Here is a 21,524-nt window from a genome sequence, read left to right as displayed (position 1 = left end):
ATAATAAAAATAATAATAAACCCTTCTGAAATCCAGGGTCTGACAGCTGTTCGACTCAGTGGTAGGTGCTGGGCAGTAACACATGCTAAGAAAGGAAGCTCTGCCTCATTTACTACTACACCATCCTAATTTTTAAACATAGATTTCTGTATGTTTTCATCAGTTTTGGTAACAGAGCAGTAGAAGAAACTGCCCAAAAGGTATTATAAGTTTACCAGCTTACAAAAAGAATGAGGCGTAGGGGAAAGGGACAGCAAAAAATACCTTGAGGAATAAACCAGAATATATCACTGCAAAAATTCAAATTTGGACCTTACAACAGTTCTGTGTAAAGTTAATTACTAACAGAAGCCATTTACACCAGCACAAAGCTGCAAGTATGAAAGGGAAAGTCCCATGAAGAAACAGGCTAATTCAAAATAAAGCAACTTCTCGAAAACAGAAGCCGGAAGTCTCACCTTCTTGGACATGACAGTGAGTGAGGCTGCAGTGCAGGGCATGAAACTGCACACAAGTACTGACTTCTCATCTGCTGCACTCCAGTGATAACTGGAGATATTTTTTATAGATGGCTGAACACATCCAATATGATAGCAGACTACTCTTAAATGGAATTCAAAAGGACAAGCAAGTTATGGAAAAGCAAAATAAAACCCCAGATATTCAATCCTTATAGTAAGGGTACTGCCTAGTGCAGTAACTTTCTTAAGGAAGTAGCATTTGCAAGTGGAATGCAAGAACTTTAGCATCAGGATTACAAAGGCCCCTAATAGAAGGGGAAAAATCCATCAATTGCTGATAACAGACAGTTACCCCTTGAAAATCTAGTAAAAGGCAGGTTACAGAAGTCTGTCTGTTGTCAAGCTGAAATTATTTTTCTTGTTGCAGTGTCAGTTTCTTCTGCAGAAGATATGAAAGTCTGCTAAACAAATAGGTCAAAAGGAGGTCCATCAGTTTTGTCAAAACCATGCTAACAATTTAGAACATGCACTTGTGTTTTTGGAAGAGGGATTTCAAAAACATCAAGCTTCATGTGAGCTTGGAAAAGCGAAGGTTTATAAAATTAGTAGCATATTTTATAGTGTAGACTTGCAAAAGGTTGAGACAGCTGCAAAGCATGACTGAATGGAGATAATACAATAACCACTGAAAATAAATAAAGCCGGCAACAGTCTTGATTGTATCCAGGTTCAATTTTTTCCTGGCTTGTACTGAAATATTCTGATAGGTGACCACGTGCTTAAATTCACAGGACAAATGATCAGAAGAAAAACTATCCATTCTCAGAAGGTATGGAGAAGGAAGTAAGACAAAATAAGGCAGAAGGAGTTACATGGTTGCCAAGCACAGAAGAAAGGTGGAAAGAAGAACCTTTGCTCAGAGAAGGCATCATGTAGTAATGCCTGCTGGGGATCTAAGGAAGCCTCTTGAGTGGCAGGAGAAGTTGGGTTGAATGCTCATGCTGTCTTTGGTAACAGTGCTTCCTGGTTCCAAAACCAATGACATGAGAAAACACTATACTGCCCCTGACCGAAGCCTGGGCCACTACTGTCATCTAGTGTGCTGCTCAAGAATTTGAACAACTGACCTAGGCCAAGAGTGCCCTATTTGCATATGTGAATGGGAACCTGAGAACCACATTCTAATCTGAAGCCTACAAATAGAAAATGTTAGCACTGTGTCAGTTGAAACACCAATTAACTTTGTGGGGTTTTTCTCTGGAGAAGGTACACTTGCCCAGTTGGGCCAACAGCAGATCAGGTTTCTCAGGCTTAATCAAGACCCCTGAATCAGTCACATCCCTGGTAAAGGGTGGAGCTCACCAAAAATTTCTCATCTATGTTCTTTCTTGTGGAAGGTGACCAGTACAACACACATATGACAACACGATCACTTCGTAGCCTTTGTCTTTCTCTCTGTTCAGCTAAAAGCACTTTAATGCTGCACCTAATCCTCCCAGGGGAGAACTATACTCTACAGCAGTGTGGTAAGAGCAACCTGATCTAGAATGTGCTCCTATCACTAATGTAACAGTCGGATGGGTAAGAACTGTTTCTCAGGATAAAATATCTGTCACTGTTCTATGGATGTACGTTTTGAGACGCAACTTGTATGTAAAAACACTGTGGTGGTTATAATAAATGCTGCATTTTTCTGAGCAGTGGATACATTCGCAATTTCTCCTGAAAGAAAGAAGCAGAGCTTCCTTCACAAAAATTAATAGAAAATTAGCATCTGAGATTCTACCCATCTGTCAAAACTGACAGAAAATGATCCATGGGAAAAAAAATAGGAGGGGAGAAAGACAGGTAGATGATGTAATCACTTAAGGCCTTTTCACTTCATAAATGAGAAATTAATTTGAAAAGATTATGATTAGAGAGGTATTTTAACCCAAGCTACAAAGATTTTTATAATTTTTTTCCTTTGGAATGGACAAACAGGTAAAACCCCCACGTACTCCACTGCAGAGCACTTCTAAGAAGTAAATTTAAGACCACCAAAACTATCTTTGGATGACAGCACTCTTAAAACTCTGAGAGTGTTTGCAGATATTAGCTTGAAACTTTACTGGAAAAGTCGCCGTATCAATACTGAAGCGATTTGGGGAATATATTAAAATTCTCACAAAATATACATGAATGGCTGCCAAAAAATTTGCGATCTCACTGACTGAACCAGTCACTGAGTGAACCAGTCAGTGAAGAAATAATGTTAATTTCAATAATCAGAAACAAGCATTTGGAATTTGGACAAATAAGAGATAATTAGCCCTGGATAAACAAAACTTAAAAAAAAGCTTCCCAAAGTCTCTCACACAGTAATTTCAGAATTGTTTCACAATTCAAGAGGCAAATGAAAAGATGCTTTTATTTGACACCTTCTGAAAAATTACACTGGAATTTCCTGAATTTTAATGACTGTTCCTAAAATCTTTTGTTATTTCTTTCAGTCTTCTGAATCCTAGTCTTTAAAAGAGAATCCTTTAATGGTTCTTAGCCCTCTCCACAAGACTTGACACATTTTCATTTCAGTTAATTACGTATCATTAATTTCCTTATTTGATTCCTGTTCTAAATGCGCATTTCAAAATGCAGAGGAAAAAGACAATGAACAAAAAGTAAATAATGCTTTTACATAATTTCCTTGATTTTAGTTTCTGTAGCAAACATTCTGATGTGTGAGTTCACAATGACTTTTTTTCTTAATTTAAGCATCCTTCATAAATCAACGCTTTAGACCCAAGTAAATGGTTAAAGAGTCTTTAGCTCAAACCTGAGATTGACATACAAATTGAGGAATTTGAAGACAACCCCCCCTGCCAGATGCAAGAAATTATATATATATAATTAATACAGCTAATTCACAAGTGCTTGGAATTGTATCAGCATTACATGCTTGGAGTCTTGGAATTCCAAGCATAACGGAATGCCCTCACAAATAAAAAAATTTTGGCACATACATTCTACTGTACATTATCCAAACCCGTTTCCCCAATCTTGTATTTGATATCAGGCTTTGAATGAAGATTTTAAGTCTTACAAACTACGCATGTTAGTCTGTATTCTATAAAGCAGCAACTACAATATTTTACATGCTTCTGTAACAAAGGCATCATTATAACTAACTTTTATATGCTCAAGAAACAGGGAAGTGTTCTGTTTTTCTTCACCAAGGGAAATGACAACAAAGCAAGCACAAGGGTGGCTAGTATTCATAATGAGACTCATAAATAAAGGAAATTATGTGCACAGTTATTCATACATAAGTTACTTTTCCTCCTTTTGTTTACCATCCTGTAAAGTTCCGTTCATTAAAAAACAGGAAGAGAGGGATAGGCCGAAGCAGTCAGGACCATTGCTGCTGTGGCATTAGTTTTACGAAGATTATAAAACAGTCTGAAGTAAAATATGTCTAAACAGTGTACCTTCTTGAATATGCTCAGGGAATTGCACAGAACGTGACAGAAAGATCTTCAAATGCTACACTTAAATCCTTCCCAAAAAGGCAACTTTCAAAACATAGTTAGATTTTCAAAATTAACAGCTCATAAATGACGTCAGGTAACAGTCTAATTTCTCTGACAAATGGAGACAGAAATTTAAGTAATATTAAAATAACACTCTCTGCATGAAACATATGTGAGAACAGTCACAATTAATTGAGAAGACAACCAGTTATAACAAACAATTAAAGCAAGCCCCATCTCTCTTGTCAATTTAAATTATCCTTATATAAATGGTAGATTACCTCCATTGAGATTCGTCTGTGTATCCGGTTTCTGAGACAAACACCTGTGGGAGACTGCACTTCATCAGATGACGTTCCAGAAGCTTGGTCACTTTCACCATCTGACCCCATTTTCAGATTTTCATGAACAATATCTTAAAAGTAAGCCAGACAATTGAAAACAGTTAAATCAGTATTCCACCAAACATCTCACAGACGGAAAACAATCGTTATCATATTGTGCACTGGATTGTGTGGCAGAGTCAAAGACTCATCACAGTCCTGGTAGTCTTGATATACTTTTTATGACAGGAATCACAAAATGAACAGGATTACTTTATAGGACTTCTACACAAATTTTAACATTATTTTCCTTACTTGGTTTGCAGCAGAAACCAATTTTCCAAAACAAGTGTCAGACAATCCAATGCCAATTATAAACCACCTTCCCCTCAAAGCTTCAGTTCCCAAACTCCCTCACTACCTCTTCTCTTTTTAGCTGCTTCTGGATATAAATCACTAGTGAAAATAGTTAACATTTTCAAACCAGACTACCTGACGTTAGCAACCTAAACGTATCTTCAGAAAGCTTAAAAAAGCCCAAGAGGTATAGGTATTATTTTCAGCAATGCCAAATATGGAAACTTCAGACATAAAACCCACTGCTGTGCATGTGTGGAGGAAAGGGATATATTCTGAATGTCTAAATAAAGGTCTGCAATGTACAAGTGGATTCAAGCAGAGAACCTGATATTTAGGAGCAATTAAGTGAAATTTGTGAACTTACATAGGAATTTAGGTATATAATATTATATAATGTTGCAGGATCTTCATGTCAATTGAACATGAATCCTATAGATTCATCCACACAGAAGAGCTTATGTATATTAAGTTTATAAATACACACTACTTTAAAGCACCACAAGATCAGAATCTTCCAGACTTTGGAATACTGTAAAGAATGAAGAGATCAAGGTGGTGTCATTAATAGCATGAAGAGCCAAATGACTTGCAAAAGGTCACTGTCCTGGGTTCAGCTCTCAAACCGCGACAGTCACACAATGAGGAATTGGTCATACAAGCAATTCACTATGAGTAACGCTCCATCATCACCTCCGAAATATTTGAACTCCAAATTACCATAGAGATTAAATACTTAGACATATAAAGGAGGTGCTTCAAAAGATAACCATTTCCCTGCCCTCTGCTGATCCTTGGTATTAAGCATTATCTTGTACAGGGTAAAAGAACTCAAGGAACAACTAAAATCTCAGAACTCTGTCCCTACAAAATGCTAGTATTAGCAAAACACACAGAGCTGAACTCAGCTACCTGAGTACTACCAGCACACCTGAAAATATTTAACATTTGCACAGCATTACAGCAATAAAAAAAAGGAGAAAATGCACATTTTATCACTATTGACAAGAATGAAAACAGTATTTTTTAGGGGAAAAAAGCCTTTAGGCCAATGTCTGGTTATCTGCACATCTTCTAAAATGTTTGTCTACTTTGGCTCATGTGACTTCAAACCATCAAATTCTTCCTCAGTACAAAGAATTTCCTTTTACAGAAAACAGAATGGATACGAAAAGATTAACTCATAAGGTATTTGCACCACATATTTTAACTTGAAGTACTGTAAAACACACAAACTAGGCAAAGCAGATTTTCCAGCAGCAATGCAAATCTAAAGTGGATTTCTATTCTGATGAAATGTAGATTTTTAAGAGAGAGACAGACAGACACACACACACACACACTCACTGGTGGAGCCAAGCTCTGCCCTCCCTGAGACAGAAATGGGAACACCCACCAGAAAATGCCCAAGATCAACCGGACCTTGTATCCTGCCCCTGCCGGGCTGAAGACAGCAGCCTAAATCAAAGACATGAATGGAGCTAAGTCTGTGCTTGGGGTGGCAGGCAAAAGCTCTCCTTGGCCACCTTATGCTCCCAGGTGCCTCTGAACAACAGGTAAGAGGCTCTGGATGTGAAAGGCTAGTCAGCAGAGGATGTGGATGACAGCACATCTACACCAGAGGTGTCTTCAAGGTCAGAAAGGCCTACCCCCTGTAACGACCACCTCCAGGAAGAAGAAGAGATGGATTTTAGCTGTAGGCGACTCCCTTCTGAGGGGAACAGAGGGTCCAACATGCCAGGTAGACCCTTCTAATAGGGAAGTCTGCTGCCTCCCAGGGGCCTGGTTACACCAGAGGTGTCTTCAAGGTCAGAAAGGCCTACCCCCTGTAACGACCACCTCCAGGAAGAAGAAGAGATGGATTTTAGCTGTAGGCGACTCCCTTCTGAGGGGAACAGAGGGTCCAACATGCCAGGTAGACCCTTCTAATAGGGAAGTCTGCTGCCTCCCAGGGGCCTGGTTTAAGGACATCACTAGGAAACTTCCTAGCTTAGTTGAGCCCTCAGACTATTACCCATTACTGATCTTCCATGCTGGTTACGAGGAAGCTGCAACTCGCAGTCCAAATGCGCTCAAAAGACATTTTGGGGTCTTGGGTCAACTGGGGAAGGAATATGGAACACAGGTTAGGACATCACTAGGAAACTTCCTAGCTTAGTTGAGCCCTCAGACTATTACCCATTACTGATCTTCCATGCTGGTTACGAGGAAGCTGCAACTCGCAGTCCAAATGCGCTCAAAAGACATTTTGGGGTCTTGGGTCAACTGGGGAAGGAATATGGAACACAGGTTAATTTTTCCTCTCTCCTTCCAGCTGCAGGCAGCAACACTGGAAGAAACAGATGGACCCAGTCTATTAATACATGGCTCCGTGGCTGGGATCACCGCCACAGTTGTTGGATTTTTACAATGGGATGGTCTACAGGATGCCAGGTGGGATTCACCTTTCTCAAAGGGGGAAGAGGGTCTTTGCTCAGAAGCTTGCGAGGCTCCCTCTTAGAGCTTCAAGTTAGACCTGCAGAGGGAGAGGATAAGCTGTGGGATGACATGCCATGGTTAGGGGCATGGGGTGCTAGCAAGGGCCCTCAGGCTATTGCTCTGAGGCATGCTGGAGACACTGCAGCACAGTTAAAGTCTTAGGGAGATGAGCCAGAGGCTCCTAAGGTAATAGAGGCCAAGAGGGAAACATCAGTAAAATATTTCAAAGGAATTAAGGGGAGCTCCTCCAAGCAGATGACACAGCTGACAGTGCAGCTGAAGTGCCTCTACACCAACACACGTGGCAACAAACAGGATTTGGAAGCCACTGTGCTGCTAAAAAACTGTGACCTGATTGCCATTACTGAAACTTGGTGGGACAAATCCCATGACTGGAGTGCAACTACTGATGGCTACAGGCTGTTCAGAATGGATAGATGAGGAAGAAGGGCAGGCAGCATTGCCCTCTAGGTCAAGAAATGGATAGAGTGTGAAGAGCTGTCCCTGAAGAACAGCCACGAGCAGGTCAGAAGCTTATGGGTAAGAATAAGAGACAGAGGCACTAAAGGGAACCTTATGTTTGGCATCTACTTCAGGCCACCTGATCAAGGGGAACCTACTGATAAAGCCTTCTTGCACCCACTACAGGGGGCATTCCCTCGCAAGCTCTTGTACTGCTAGGGGGCTTCAACCATCCCGACATCTGCTATAAAAGAAGCACAGTGAGCTGTAGCCAATCCAGCAGACTCCTGAAATGCATAGAGGATAATTTCTTAAGGCAGGTAACAGCCCCACCAGAGGGGATGTGATACTGAGCCTGATACAAAAGCAAGTGAGCTCATTGGTAATGTCAAGACCAGAGGCAGCCTGGGCTGCAGTAATCACACACTGGTGGAGTTCACCAGTGAGGGATATGGGTCAGGGGAAGAGTAAAATCTGGACCCTGAATTTTAGGAAAGCAAAGTTCAAGCTCTTCAAGGAGTTAGTCAGTAGGACCCCTGGGGAAATGGACCTCAGGGACAAGGGAGCAGAACAGAGCCAGCAGATCTTTAAGGACACTTTCCATTGAGAGGAAGAGCTGTCAGTCCCTGGGTGTAAGAAATCAGAAGGGAAGAGAGCAACATGGCTGAGTTGAGACCCAGTGGCCAAACTCGGAAGAAGGAACTGCAGAAAGATGCAGGGACAGGTAACCTGGGAAGAGTGTAGGGACACTGCTCGGTTGGGTAGGGATGAGGTCAGGAAGGCCAAGGCGTGGCAAAGGAGGCAAAGAATAATAAGAAGGGCTTCTACAGGTATGTCAACTGGAAAAGGAATGTTACAGAAAGCGTATCTCCCCTGATCGACATTGCTGGCAAGCTGGTAACAACAGATGAGGAGAAAGCTAAGGTACTCAACAACCTTTTTTGCCTCAGCCTTCATTGGAGGGCAAAGTTCCTCCCATGGTAAGAGAAAATCAGGTTCATGACCACCTGAGGAGCTTAGATATATGTAAGTACGTGGAGCTGATGAGACACATCCCAGAGTCCTGAGCGAATTGGCTGACGTAGTAGCCAAGACACTCTCCATGATATCTGAAAAGCCCTGGTAGTCAGGTGAAGTTCCTGGTGACTGGAAAAAGGGAAACATTGCACCCATTTTTAAACAGGGTAAAAAAGAGGACCCTAGGAACTACTGACCTGTCAGCCTCACCTCTGCGCCTGGGAAGATCATGCAACAGATCCTCCTAGAAGCTGTTTTAAAACACACAGAGTACAGGGAGGTGATTTGAGACAGCCAGCATGACTTCACAAAGGGCAAGTCCTGCCTGACAAGCCTAGTGACGTTCTATGATGGCATGACTACATCAGTGGACTAGGAGGAGCTATGGATGTCATTTATCTGGACTTCTGTAAAGCCTTTGACACGGTTTCCCACAACGTCCTTCTCTCTAAACTGAAGAGATATGGATTTGATGGGTGGACTGTTAGCTGGATAATCACTTGGTTGGATGGTCGCATCAAGAGGGTAGTGGTCAAAAGCTCAATGTCCACATGGAGACTGGTGACAATTGGTGTCCCTGAGGGACCAGTATTGTTTAATATCTTCATCAATGACAAAAACAGTGGGATCAAGTGCACCCTCAGCAAGTTTGCAGATGACATCAAGCTGAGTGGTGCAGTTGATACACCTGAGGGATGGGATGCTATCCAGAGGGATACAGACTAGATATAAGAAAGAGGTTTTTTTACACTGAGGGTGGTGAAACACTGGAATAGGTTGCCCAGAGAGGTGGTAGATGCCCCATCCCTGGAAACACTGAAGGCTCTGAGCAATCTGATCTAGATGATCATACCCCTGCTCACTGCAGGAATGGGTTGGACTAGATGACATTTGAATGTCCCTTTCAACCCAAAGTATTTTACAATTCGATGAATCTCCCCTGCAAGTCATGCTCAGATTTGGACTGAATGAGGAAAAAAATAAGCCGCACTCCTCGCATAATAAGAAGCAATCTTCTGGTTTCTAACAAGGTAAATATTCATCAGTGCTTCTAAAGGCATGGTAGGTTGAACCAGAGGAAAAGACTTCCAAGAAGTCTCTAAGGATCAGCCTTATCCTTAAGCTAAGCAGAAAAAAGTGGCTCTTTTTTGCCAAGTCTCTGAGAAATCTCTATTATTCTCTGTCGCAACTTGACAGTGATCTTTTTAAAAATCTCTATCAAACTATGAGAAATTAAAAGCATAGTTGAAAGCACTACTTGCAGCAAAGCTGTTATGTCAGCATTGTTGCATCTGGTAAATACCACATTAACTGTATCAGTTCTTTATTAAAGATTCTCTTTTAAAATACTTATCTGAGAGATAATACAATCCATTTTGGGAGTTACAGCTCTCAAGATTCCGTTTCTAAGTGTAATAGCTACTGACAATTGTTTCCCAATTTACTTACACTCATGTTAGCACAACCCCACTGACTGGGTTCCAAGCCTATTTTCTGTAGCGAAGCTAGACAAGAGACAGTTATCTGGGCAACCTTACAAAAGACGACTGATGATATTAAAGAAGTATTGTTTTTTAAGCCTTGGAGCAATTACATCATTTCTTTTTAAAAAAAGACTGACACTTAAAGTTGTCATGTGATTGATAAACTTAAAATGCAATTTTCAATTCATAAAAGCATACCTATTATAAGATTACTATTAAAAAAATGACACTTTGATATGCAACGTTCTGAACTACAAAGAGCATCGTAGTTGACAAAGATAATTCTACTAAGATGACCACCTATGGAACAATACACAACTAAGGACTGTTTCTAGAACTGCGATCACAAACCCATACATTTGGGGCAGATAAAATAGTTGCAAGGAGATTCTGCGCTTTATAAATGGGAAATGTAAAGACAAAGTGGGTCTGTACCACTCAAGTGTAAAAATGTAGTATTTCACACTTATATAAAACGATGGTCAGTCTATTTTGAATACTGCTGTGATATGACAAATTCTGGTAAATCTGGATAAGCAACATAACCATAACCAAAAGGGTTTAAGCAGGACACTGGCTGTAGCATCCAGAACATCTGTCATTAAGCACATGCCTGAATTTCTTTTGGGATAAATACCAAACTGTCTATAAAAGTTTGCAGATGTTTTAATGATATTCTAAATAGGGATACCTTTAAGCTTTTAAAAAACATCTTGACAGTGTTATCATCTAAGATCAATGTGTTCTTTTATTTTATTCAATTAAAAGCACATTAATAGAGCCTTACAATCATTATTTTAATAGCATAATCCCAGGAATAAGGCATTAGACTAGTCACTTTAATCATTTTACACAGCTGCATGACGATATTTGATTAAGCAATTATGAAAATCATGCAAATACTTCCTTCGTTTCGCAGCTTTTCTATAGGCATGGTCTTCTGAGGTTTCAGTGGTTCAATAATTTATTGAATTGCTTTCACTGAATAGCCAAGCCATTTTCTTACACAGGTGTTTATTTTAATGTACTCTACATATCTAATTAAATATCCCGTATGGCTATGAAATGAAAAGGTGTAAATGACTACAGGAAAAAGGCTGCCCTCATTTCAGCTGAAAGGAATGCACCACCAAAGAAATTCATACAGGCTGTCTACAGTGCAACAAATGAGAACTCCTGCAAGTGAGCTAAAATAATAGCAGTCAGTAGGTAAGACTGCACAATCTTTCCCTCTTATTTCTAATGATTAAAAAAAAATAATCACGTGACTTGCATATTGGATTCCTTCCAATGCAAACTTTTCCAAAACTTACTTTTCTAAAAATTGCCTACATTTTATGATTAGTTTCACTACTATTTTCACGAGTCATTGGAATAGAGGAAAAAACGTAAAGAAAAGAGGATGAATGAAGAGAGCAAAGAAAATAAAAAGTCTCCTGTAGTGTAGCATATTTGACCATTTCATTTTTGGTGTCATGATCCCAATGGCAAAAACTTGAGCATCCTGCTGAGTAATAACCCCTCTCGTACAGCAGGAACTAAAGGAGGAAAGATGTGAAGGAGGAGTAGAAAGAGCATCAGTAATTATTAATTTTCATCAAATGAGGAGTAAAAAACCAAATGGCATCATTGCATCCAAAGCAAAAAAAAGGTGTTTAACGTGTACATACACACACTCAGTAATTATATTCCATATTACTTCACAAAATTACACATTTGACAGGAAACTGTAGCTATTTAAAACACGGTACTATAACACTTCCTGCAGACTCACATATTAAAATTTTGAGTGCTATTTAAACTCTCGATCACATATAAAACTTTGTAACCGGAGAAAAATAAAATTAATAGCATTCTTCTCCAATAATTATATATCAGTAATTTTTCAGGTGAAAAATAAAGCTCTGAGAAAACTGGAAAATCATTAAAAGAAACCAAAACCTAAATTTTCCTTTCGAAAAGCTGATTTTAAATTCATAGTGCAATTTTGAAGAGAATTAAGTTATTGGTAAATTTACATTTAAAAATGCTATAGAAGGTTTTTTAAAGGCAACACACAAGATCAAGAGTGCAGAAGGATACATCTCCGCTGTTCCTGTACGCTGTTTTTATATATCTGATTTTACAATTAATCCATAAAAGCCTAATATTCCTAACCAGAGATTTAAGTACACAATTTTTTTTTAAAAAAACAAACAACCAAACCCTTTATCCTCCTGTTAGATTCTTGACAACTTAACCAAAACTTGTCTAGGCAAAAAAAGAAAAAAATAAAGTGCACAGGACTTGGGTGAAATCAGGAACTTGATATAGTAGTCAATCTGTGCACACCGGAACCTGTTTTCTTCTGTGAAAATAACAGCTGCTAAAGTCCATTCAAGAGGATAATTTTTTCAGATGGAATAGTAGCACAACAGTAAAAAGGCAAAGTTTTGAATATGATAAGTGATATTACAGCAGAGGAGGATGTAAGTGGTTTGACTGTTATCTTGAAGATTCACAGCTTAATCTCAAAGGAGATCAGTTTATCACTTCTAAAGGAGGGCAGAAGATTGAAAAATTAATAAATTTCTAATTAAACTGTGACTTTCATTTTCTAGTACCAATTAATTAAGCATAATTTAAAATAACATAAAAGCAGAGTAAAACATTAGTGGTGACTGGAGGCAGCAACATGACAAAATACTTGAAGAAGAAGAAAAAAATTTCATAAGTTATTCGCCCCACAAGAGACATAAATATAGCTCAGGACCACAACAAAAGGGTAATTGTACTTGAGTGGTCTTAATTCATCACTGAAAAAATAATTTTTTTCCTTATAATAATGAAAAACCTAAGTAACACACTAGTTCTTTTTAAATTTCACATATAGGATGATTATCCTCTGGCTTTATCATATTCAATTCTCATCAATGCTTAATGGAGATGGATATACAGGTTTCTTGCAAAGTATTAAGAATATTTTGTAACTTCTGCAACTTGTCAAAAATTCATGGGTGACTTCTGTGTGTTCCTGTAATTTCTTCCTGAACTTTCTTCCTGAAAATCTAGAGAGACATTCAGTACCTTAAAAACAAGTTTCTCTAACAACTCCAGAAAAAGATTGCATTCTGAGAGATTTATTAAAGCATTAGAATAACTGTATCTCTTGCTAAGAATCAATACAGACATTATTCTTCATAGAAAAATGAACTTAAACAAACAAACAATGTAGTAAATTACCTAATCTGCTCCCATTTCTGGGCATTGCCATGAAAGAGCCGAGGCTGCCCCCTATGACGCTATGCGGTCTCCGTAAAGGGGGCTTCTTGAAAGATCCTGTGTACTGGTGGAGAAATGAGTGCATGCTGTGAGACGTTGGAGGCCTGCCATTCTTCACAATAGGCTCTACAATTCACAAGGATCAAAATATTCATTCCCACAAGCAAGTAGGAGTGTCAGGAACATGCCAGAAGAAAAAAAAAAAGAAAAAAGAAAAAAACAGTTACTAGACAGGAAATCACCACTGTGGTAAGTTTCTTTCATACTAACAGTAGACCATCATACTACTGCCATTTCTCTATTAACAAATGAATACAACACATGGCATTAAGTATTATCTAAACTTCATTTCATTAAATTGTTCCTCTGCTGCTGGATCAGTAAATGACTTGAACATACAGTCAAAAAATGTGAACAAAACGAGAATGTAGTTTTTAATACCAGTATAATTATCTTCTTGTGAGTTAATGATTTGTATTATTGCACAAAGTTTCATCTTTACTGTAATTTAAACAAATCAGCTATTAGATTAACTTACATGATGAGCAAATTCAATCACAAGCTTTTGGAAATAATCTCCCTCTCAGAATTCTTGAGCATCACTAGTACAAAGTCCTTGCTACTGGAAATCGTTACAAAGAAACGTACCTGTCTATAACCAGCAGAGCTGTCATGCCATAATTAAAGTTATTAACTTACAGAATAGAAAAATAATTAAGTATTCAATTAGCTATTTTGGCTTTCTACTGTATTGTTTCAAACAAGATTGTAAGTTTTTTTTAAAAAATCATTATTCATAAGCACTTGCTAAAAATTATGAAATACTAGCAATGTTGAAATCTTACATGCACATGCACAGAAACTGAGTGTTTGTCTTCTCTCAGTAACTTGACCCTGCTCACATGGGCTAGCAGTCAAGGATTGCTATGGTACTAGGAGCAGTCTAACTCTAAAAACACAGACTATTTTTTACCCCAACAAGAAGCAGAATAGATGTCAGCTTGTATTGACTGTCACAAAACTGGACTTTTCAGAACCACTGATAAAGTCATTCATACAAGAAATTAAAGAACAAATACTCTCACTACAGAAAAAATACCCAGAGATCAGAGTCACCCAGCACTGTCCCTGTACAAGGGAAGAGACCAGAAGATACGCCCAAAGAACCCTTGAGATTCAAGTACTTTTATTTTTCCATCATTTGAATCTTTTTACCATTACAGATACATGCTCTTTGGTACTATTCGGGAGACAGAAACAGCAGCAGCTATGATTAAGCAACAGCAGCACAACTGCTTCTGAATGGAGTGGCATCTCTGATGTGTTTCAGAGACACTGCTCCCAGGGTGAAACACAGCTGGGATCTGCTCAGAGCTTCATTCATGCCTGCTGGGACAGGGAGCAGTCTGGGATGCTATTTCACCATCCCAGCTTATATTCTCCCACGCAAGGACCTCAAATCTTGCTTTCCCTTCCAAAATAAGAAGAATAGGAGAGCTTATTTTAGGGAAAGCAGAATATCAATGGTGAAGAAAAATAACAGCAACAAACATATAATAACTAAGGAAAACAAGATCTTCCCTCCCCACATATACAAAAGCTTTTTGGGATATATTACTATTATTGGTCTGAAACAAACAAAAAAAAAAATCACTCAACTCTACTGCTGCAAGAAATAAAATAAAATAAAATAAATGCTTCAGGTAGAAAACAAAATGACAGGCCATGACACCACTGTTATGAACCTGCCTGCATCTTTCAACTAGCATCCTTCTTAAATGCAGTTTCAAAGTAGGTGAACATGAGGAAAAACACGCCATATGTCCATATATATGTTCAGGAAGTTCGGCCAGTGTCTTCACCTTCAAAGTTCTGCACATCTGTCCCAAATCCTTATTCCTGTTTGTAATACACTGCATCATCCCTTTTGATTTAAGAGTGGTATCAGCTTCTTTGTGCATCTTCAACAGTAAATTTATCCTAGGGCAGCAGGCAGCATATTCTTCATCAATTTTTGAATATTACTACTACTACTTCCATATGACAGGGCACAACTACTGCTTTTGCATTTTATATATTAAAATCTGCTGCCTGCTTTCCAACTTTCTTACTAATCTTTGATTTGAATTTGATCTAGTTTCTAGACTAAGAACCTCACTCTGACTTTACACACAGGGCTGAACAAATGAATGTTAACACTGAAAATCCAAATACCTGATAAGTATGTAGTTTATTCTGTTGAGACAGTCAGCACCTGTTACAACTATGATGCTTGATGGGTTTTAGAGGCTAGTTTGCATGCTTTTAAAGGTATTACTTCATTTGTATTCCTTACATAAGAAATAACATATATTAAGCATGGAATTCTGCTTCTAACTGTTTCTAAAATCAAATCTCAACAAAAAAAAAGATAACTCAAATAAATGTTTTTTCTGGGAAGCTGTGGGAAATAAAACTCTCCTCCCCTTTGACCAAGCCCTGCTACACCAAGCAAAGCAAAAGTACCTCAATTTTTTGTTTTGTTTTAAAGCCCTAATAATAAACTGTGAAGAAAGTTCTCAGGGGTTTTTTTGTTAGTATGGAAAAGTACTGCTAAAAATTACTCAAATATTTTTTAGCTCTGCCACTAGTATCAACAGCCTTACACTTTGCAGGGTAACTTTAACCCTGAGCAAAGTGCTGAGACAGACCAATGCTTGGTAACTGAAAATGCATCTCCCATGGTAAGATCACTGTCTCGCACACAAAAATGCAAATTCTGCATCAAAGTAAACATAGTAAAAACAAAGTAAACTTTTCTCATCCTAGTGTATCCTTGCATCTTCAGTTTCACATCTCAACAAAGGTTGGTGAAGCACTGAAGGCAGCACAGGAAAGGGACAGGGCCACACAGCTGAAGGCAAAACTCTGCCTGTGAGTGTGACAGTACGCACCTCGACCATTCTGGCCGCCTGTACCGTCCTCCATACATTCCTAGTCGCTGAGGATTCCAGTACCATTAACCGCACTGGAGCATATACACACATGTGGACTATAGCTGCATTCACAGAGCACAGAGATGATAATTTCCCTTGAATTTTACAGCTTTTGTCTACTCATGCTAAACTTAATCGATCTCCACGAAGTATAGCATGTAAAAAAGGCCAGAGTTCATGAATACACTGAACGTCTAAGTAGAGATTGAATTTTATGTTCATTACTAACACGACAGTGTGACAAACAGAGATTGTTTAAAAAAAATAGTTTTCCTCATGGCACTGGCAGATTTGCACATATTTTACAGTTTAAAACAGAATTCTTAAAATATTCTAACATAGGGAAAGTTCAGCCCAAACATAAGGGTAAACACAGATCACATGCATAAGCAAACAGCAAATTTATACAAAAATGAAAGACAAACAGTTGATCCAATTATGCAGAAATAACTTTTGCCATCACAGGCAACTACTACCTTCCTGCACTTTATAGGTACTGTTCTAGATTATGGAGCCTATTATAACATTCAGCAACAATAATTTAGGCCATGTATTAGGACAGGCATAACTACCAACAGACAATGAAATGAAGGTGACAAAACCTCTCAGACTACTAGTGTATTTTTGAATAAGTATTAATATTACTTGCTTATAAATGTTTTTTTAAAATCCGAGTACAGATTAATTTATAAAAAGGAAGGATCATATGGCATTTTATGATGGTATAATATCCAGAAGTATGGTCTTGAAAAGTATTTTTATTATATACAGTTAAATTTGCACTGTTGTATGCTAGAAACTCTTAAAGAAGTGTTCATACGAATTCTGCACTGTGTACTGCCTTCCCCCTGCAAACACGACAGTAACAGGTAAGAGCTGGAACAATACTGAAAATGATCAAGCAAATCTAGCTGCAAATGAATTTACAAGTCTGTTTATTATTATTTTTGTGCATTCATGAGATAAAAGATTTAAAGAAAGTGCTTTTAAAGGAAGTAATTAACTCCCTCTGAAGATCCCTAAGTAGTTCTTCCAAAGTTACAAATAATTCACAAAGAATTCTTTTTTTTTCCAGAATTATTAGTATGTTGAATCACTATATTTAAGGGGTAACACTGCTGTTTTTAAGGTGTGAATTTAGTGCAACTGCTTGGTCTTGAATTAGATGAGCCAAAACTGTAGAAGTTAAATGCCTTTGCTACATACATCTATAAACCGTACCTTATAATTTTACCTCTGTGGTTATGGGTTTGGTTTGTCTTTAAAAAAAATGTTTCCCTATATAAAACTCACAAATATTCCTTATGTTAGTGTCACTGTACTTGGTAAATGTAACTCAGTAACCATTCAAAGGCTTAGCTGACATAATGGAGGCGTTTCCAGTAGCACAGTAGGTATTTTCATGACGCTCTTGGTTTAATGTTCGGCCAAAGCCAAAATGAATTATAGAAATTTACTGTAGAAAACCACCAGAAAATCTGCCACTATGCAAGCGAATGCATCTACTGCATTTTGAATGTCATGCCAAGTTCCAGCCTTCCCCTCTCAAATGGATTAAAACTACAGAAAATAACAACCCACAGACTTGTAGGGGGGCTGGTGGGCACCTAGGAATAAACTGCATTCACCACCTCCTCCAGCACAAGAGTGAGGGTCACCAAAAAAACCAGCCACGGCAGGTCACATACAGCACACGGAAGTGGTTCTTCACACTGTGCAGTCTGTAGAAACTCCTCACCACAGGATGTTACGACTACCAGAAACTCAGAAGACTCAACGGGAGACTGAACAAGAAACCTGCTCAGCTATACACACTGCATAGAGACTTGCCTAGTTCCGGAAGTCTGTGAACGAGAAACCAGTACAGTACTCCAGGGAAATGGTGCTATATTTTGGGCTCTAATCTTAGACTTGCCCTTAAATGTCATCCTCAGAGACTGAAGAACAGACAGACAGAACTCTAGCTGTCCTTATGGTGCAAGACTTCTGCAGCTCCTGGGCGCTTCGTTCCTGTTGGCTCCTGCTGGCACAACCATTCCAGCAAGGGCCTTACTAATTATCTCTAGCTCTCTTTCTTCACCCTGCTCTATAATCTGTAATTCCAAACTGTTAAAACTTACAAATATTGAAAGCAAGCTGAAAGAGAGACTTCTCAACTGTTTTTTTTAAATTGTATTTGGTCAGTTGTTATTACATTCTCTTCTTATTTTGGCTACAAAAATTGCTTCATCTTTGACTCATCTTTCAAGGAATGTTATTTTAATTCTTACATTTCTTATGTAACCTACTAAGCTAGCATGCAAATCTAGTCTTTAAGTGTGAAAAAAGTTAAACATTCTGAATAAGAATATTTATAAATATTACACTGAGTACACGATGAACACATGGTTTTCTTTTCAATGTCCCTGAACACTACTTTAAATATGAATGTGTCCTTCTTAAGATTTTTATTGTGTGTGTAAATATACACATACACACACGTATATAAACACACACACTTTATTTTTTAATGCCACATCTTTATTACCTTGCTTAAGTGCACTTAAGTCTTCAGCAAGGTTTAAAATTGGGCAATACATGGTGACTGTGCACTGCTGTATTACTTGATTGTCAAATTTGGTAAATGCTGAGCTGCAGATTTATTTCATTTGGATCATTTTCTTGTATTTCTTCCATCCTATCATTCAAACTTCCATTATTATTGGCATAATGCAACATAACTACAACAGCACTATTCAGAGAAAATACTGTCTAAAAACACAGCCAGCCTCACTTACTAATGTTGTAAGAGTTGCTAGACCATGCTGCTGACCTGTTTTAGAAAACTCACATATTTTAAGAAAATACAGTACCCAGTAAGGTATCAATGCTTTGCTAAGTTTGAAATAATACCAATGCTAACAAACATAAAAGAAAATAACTCAAATGAGCCGCTGAAATTTGTCAATTGTGAAGTGACAGAAATTAATGCTAGAACGTAAGTGGAACTGATTTTTTTGATAACTACCACAGACAAGTAGAACAAGAGTGTATATAACCAAGAAAAATGTCCAAGGAATTAGTTAAAACCAAGTGTTTTATGAGATTACAAAGATGTCTCCTCTTTTTCCTTTAACTGCAATTTAAAATAAAAACACAAATCCCGATCTAAACTTACTCTCAAGTTAAGTAATTTTTCAATAAATCCCCAATTTTACTTTTTTTTTTTTTTTTTGCACATCTAGAAGAACCACCACTTTCTTTCCTGTGCTGTATTTACTAATCTGAGCGTCAGAGAGCCTGCAGAATTGCCTGGCATTTCTGTGCAAGGCCTCAGCAACTGATGTTCCGTCACATGTCAGTCAGATGGTGGATTAAAGAAAGTAAGTGTTTTCATTAGGAATGTAAATGCATTTAAAACACATTTATGAATAATGAATACCACATATTCAACTACCTTTTTCTTCCTTTTTTTTTTTTTAACATCCCTTGAGTATCTCTATTATGTGACAAAAAGATCAAGCTGGCGTTCAGATTTAACAGCCTAAATTTTGGGAGCATATTTGCCTCAGCTAGCTTTAGTAAAGAATCAAAATCACCTGTCATACGTGGTGACATTTTCCCTTAAATCAAGCATCTCTGATAGAGCTGAATACATTTGCAAGACCTCCCCCAGCAAAAAAGAAGTGTAATTTTGATTTAGGTTTTTAAACTAGATCATCACAGGGCACAGAGAGTGCAGGTGCTGACAGAAGGGCAGAGGCAGACCCTCACTATATATACACAATCAACTGTAACACAATCTCACTAAATGCCCTGAGAATAAGTTACTGGTTTTCATAGGACAGGACTCTATCCAGTTTCTTCTATATCCACACTGAGCTCACCCTTGCTCCAGAAAACTCCCAATTTTTTTTGCTTTGGGTTTTTTGGGGTGTTTTGTTTGTTCATTTGTTTTCTGTTTTGACACAGAATGGGGAAGTGTCAAAACCCTGCATATGTGAAACTAAATATTCATTCTCTAAACAGCCTTACTTTCATGAAGCTTTCAATGTCACAATAACCTTTTAACATTATTTATATCAACTGTCTCAAATGTTACTGTTGTATAGCTTATTCATATTTTGGTATCATCTTCTACACATTCATTTACCCTACCTGAATGTATGCTCTATTAATGATTACTCAATTTTTACATGTCCATTGGCAATAAAGACCTTTATTTCTTTAGAAATGTAAGCAGGTGAATTTCTGACATCTTAGAGCTAGTATGCTGCACTGTACAATATTTAATTACATAGCTGTGAGGCTGTCAGACCCACTCAGTAAAGTTAGCTGATTGCAGGTGATGGCTCCCATAGAAGAAATATTTAAGTAACACAAAGCAGCTATACCTTTGCTGTATCTGTACTCTCAGGAAGCTGTATGAGGAGCATTGTATAAAATACCGCATATTTATACATACTTTATGGAGTTATTTCCTTGGACTCCATTATGTGATACCTAGGAAGACATTAAGTCACTCTAAAATGGAGCAATCACTCCATACCTCTTAAACCTGTATTTATTCATTAAATAGCAAGCTGAAACCTTCAAACTATTGACTATTACAATATTGAAAACTTAACTGAACCTCAAGGGACTCCTCCTATTGCTCAAAATTAATCCACCTCAGCAGTCATGTCCAGAGCAAAGGATCTTCACTTGGAAGACAGAGGGCAAAAAATACCGGTAGCACATTTGAAGAAATAGGCTAACAGAAACCTAAAGAAACCTAGTCTTCAAGTTCCTCCAAGAAATGAAGTACCTCAGTGATTAAAAAGGCACTGTAACATCCTGTAACCAAAACCAAACTGGTCTGGGGTTTGTTTTTTTTTAATTTAGGACTGTCCTGGTTTGAGCTGAAACTTCCTTGTTTTGGGTAATGGACAAATAGAATTACTCCATGCAAATACGATAATTCCACATTTAATTGGTTAAGAGAGTCAGGTGGAACGTTACGTTGGAAGCCTTTAAAAGGTAGCAGGCAGGAGGAGTGACTCTCTCTCTCGGACTTCCGCCCGCTTCACAGAGAGGGGACCCCCACACTCTGCTCTGCCGCCGACTAGGCCTGATTAGGCCGAACCAGGCCTGAGACCTGAGAGGGAACCTGAGGGCCTGCTACAGACTCTGAACTCCCTGAACTGTTTTGCCATGAATCCCGTCCCGTCTGGAAACC

The 21,524-nt window shown here is 38.2% G+C and overlaps 1 protein-coding gene across 4 annotated transcripts in view; it reads right to left on the bottom strand.

The window, feature by feature from the left end:
* CDK17 (cyclin-dependent kinase 17) overlaps window positions 1–21,524 on the bottom strand; it is a 53,790-nt gene that overhangs the window by 25,606 nt on the left and 6,660 nt on the right. For 2 of the 4 annotated variants that reach the window (XM_010136622.1, XM_010136624.1), the window contains 2 exons: window positions 13,314–13,478; window positions 4,252–4,385 (listed from right to left, as the gene is read on the bottom strand). In XM_010136622.1, the coding sequence (XP_010134924.1) occupies window positions 4,252–4,385; window positions 13,314–13,478 (299 nt within the window). The remainder of the gene's footprint in view (window positions 1–4,251; window positions 4,386–13,313; window positions 13,479–21,524) is intronic. The other 2 variants (XM_010136625.1, XM_010136626.1) reach the window with 2 other exon arrangements.

The sequence above is a fragment of the Buceros rhinoceros genome, unplaced genomic scaffold, assembly GCF_000710305.1.
Source record: "Buceros rhinoceros silvestris isolate BGI_N320 unplaced genomic scaffold, ASM71030v1 scaffold1515, whole genome shotgun sequence".
Lineage (NCBI taxonomy): Eukaryota > Metazoa > Chordata > Aves > Bucerotiformes > Bucerotidae > Buceros > Buceros rhinoceros.
The sequence above is the reverse complement of the archived record's forward strand: the minus strand, read 5'-3'. Positions and strand labels throughout refer to the sequence as shown.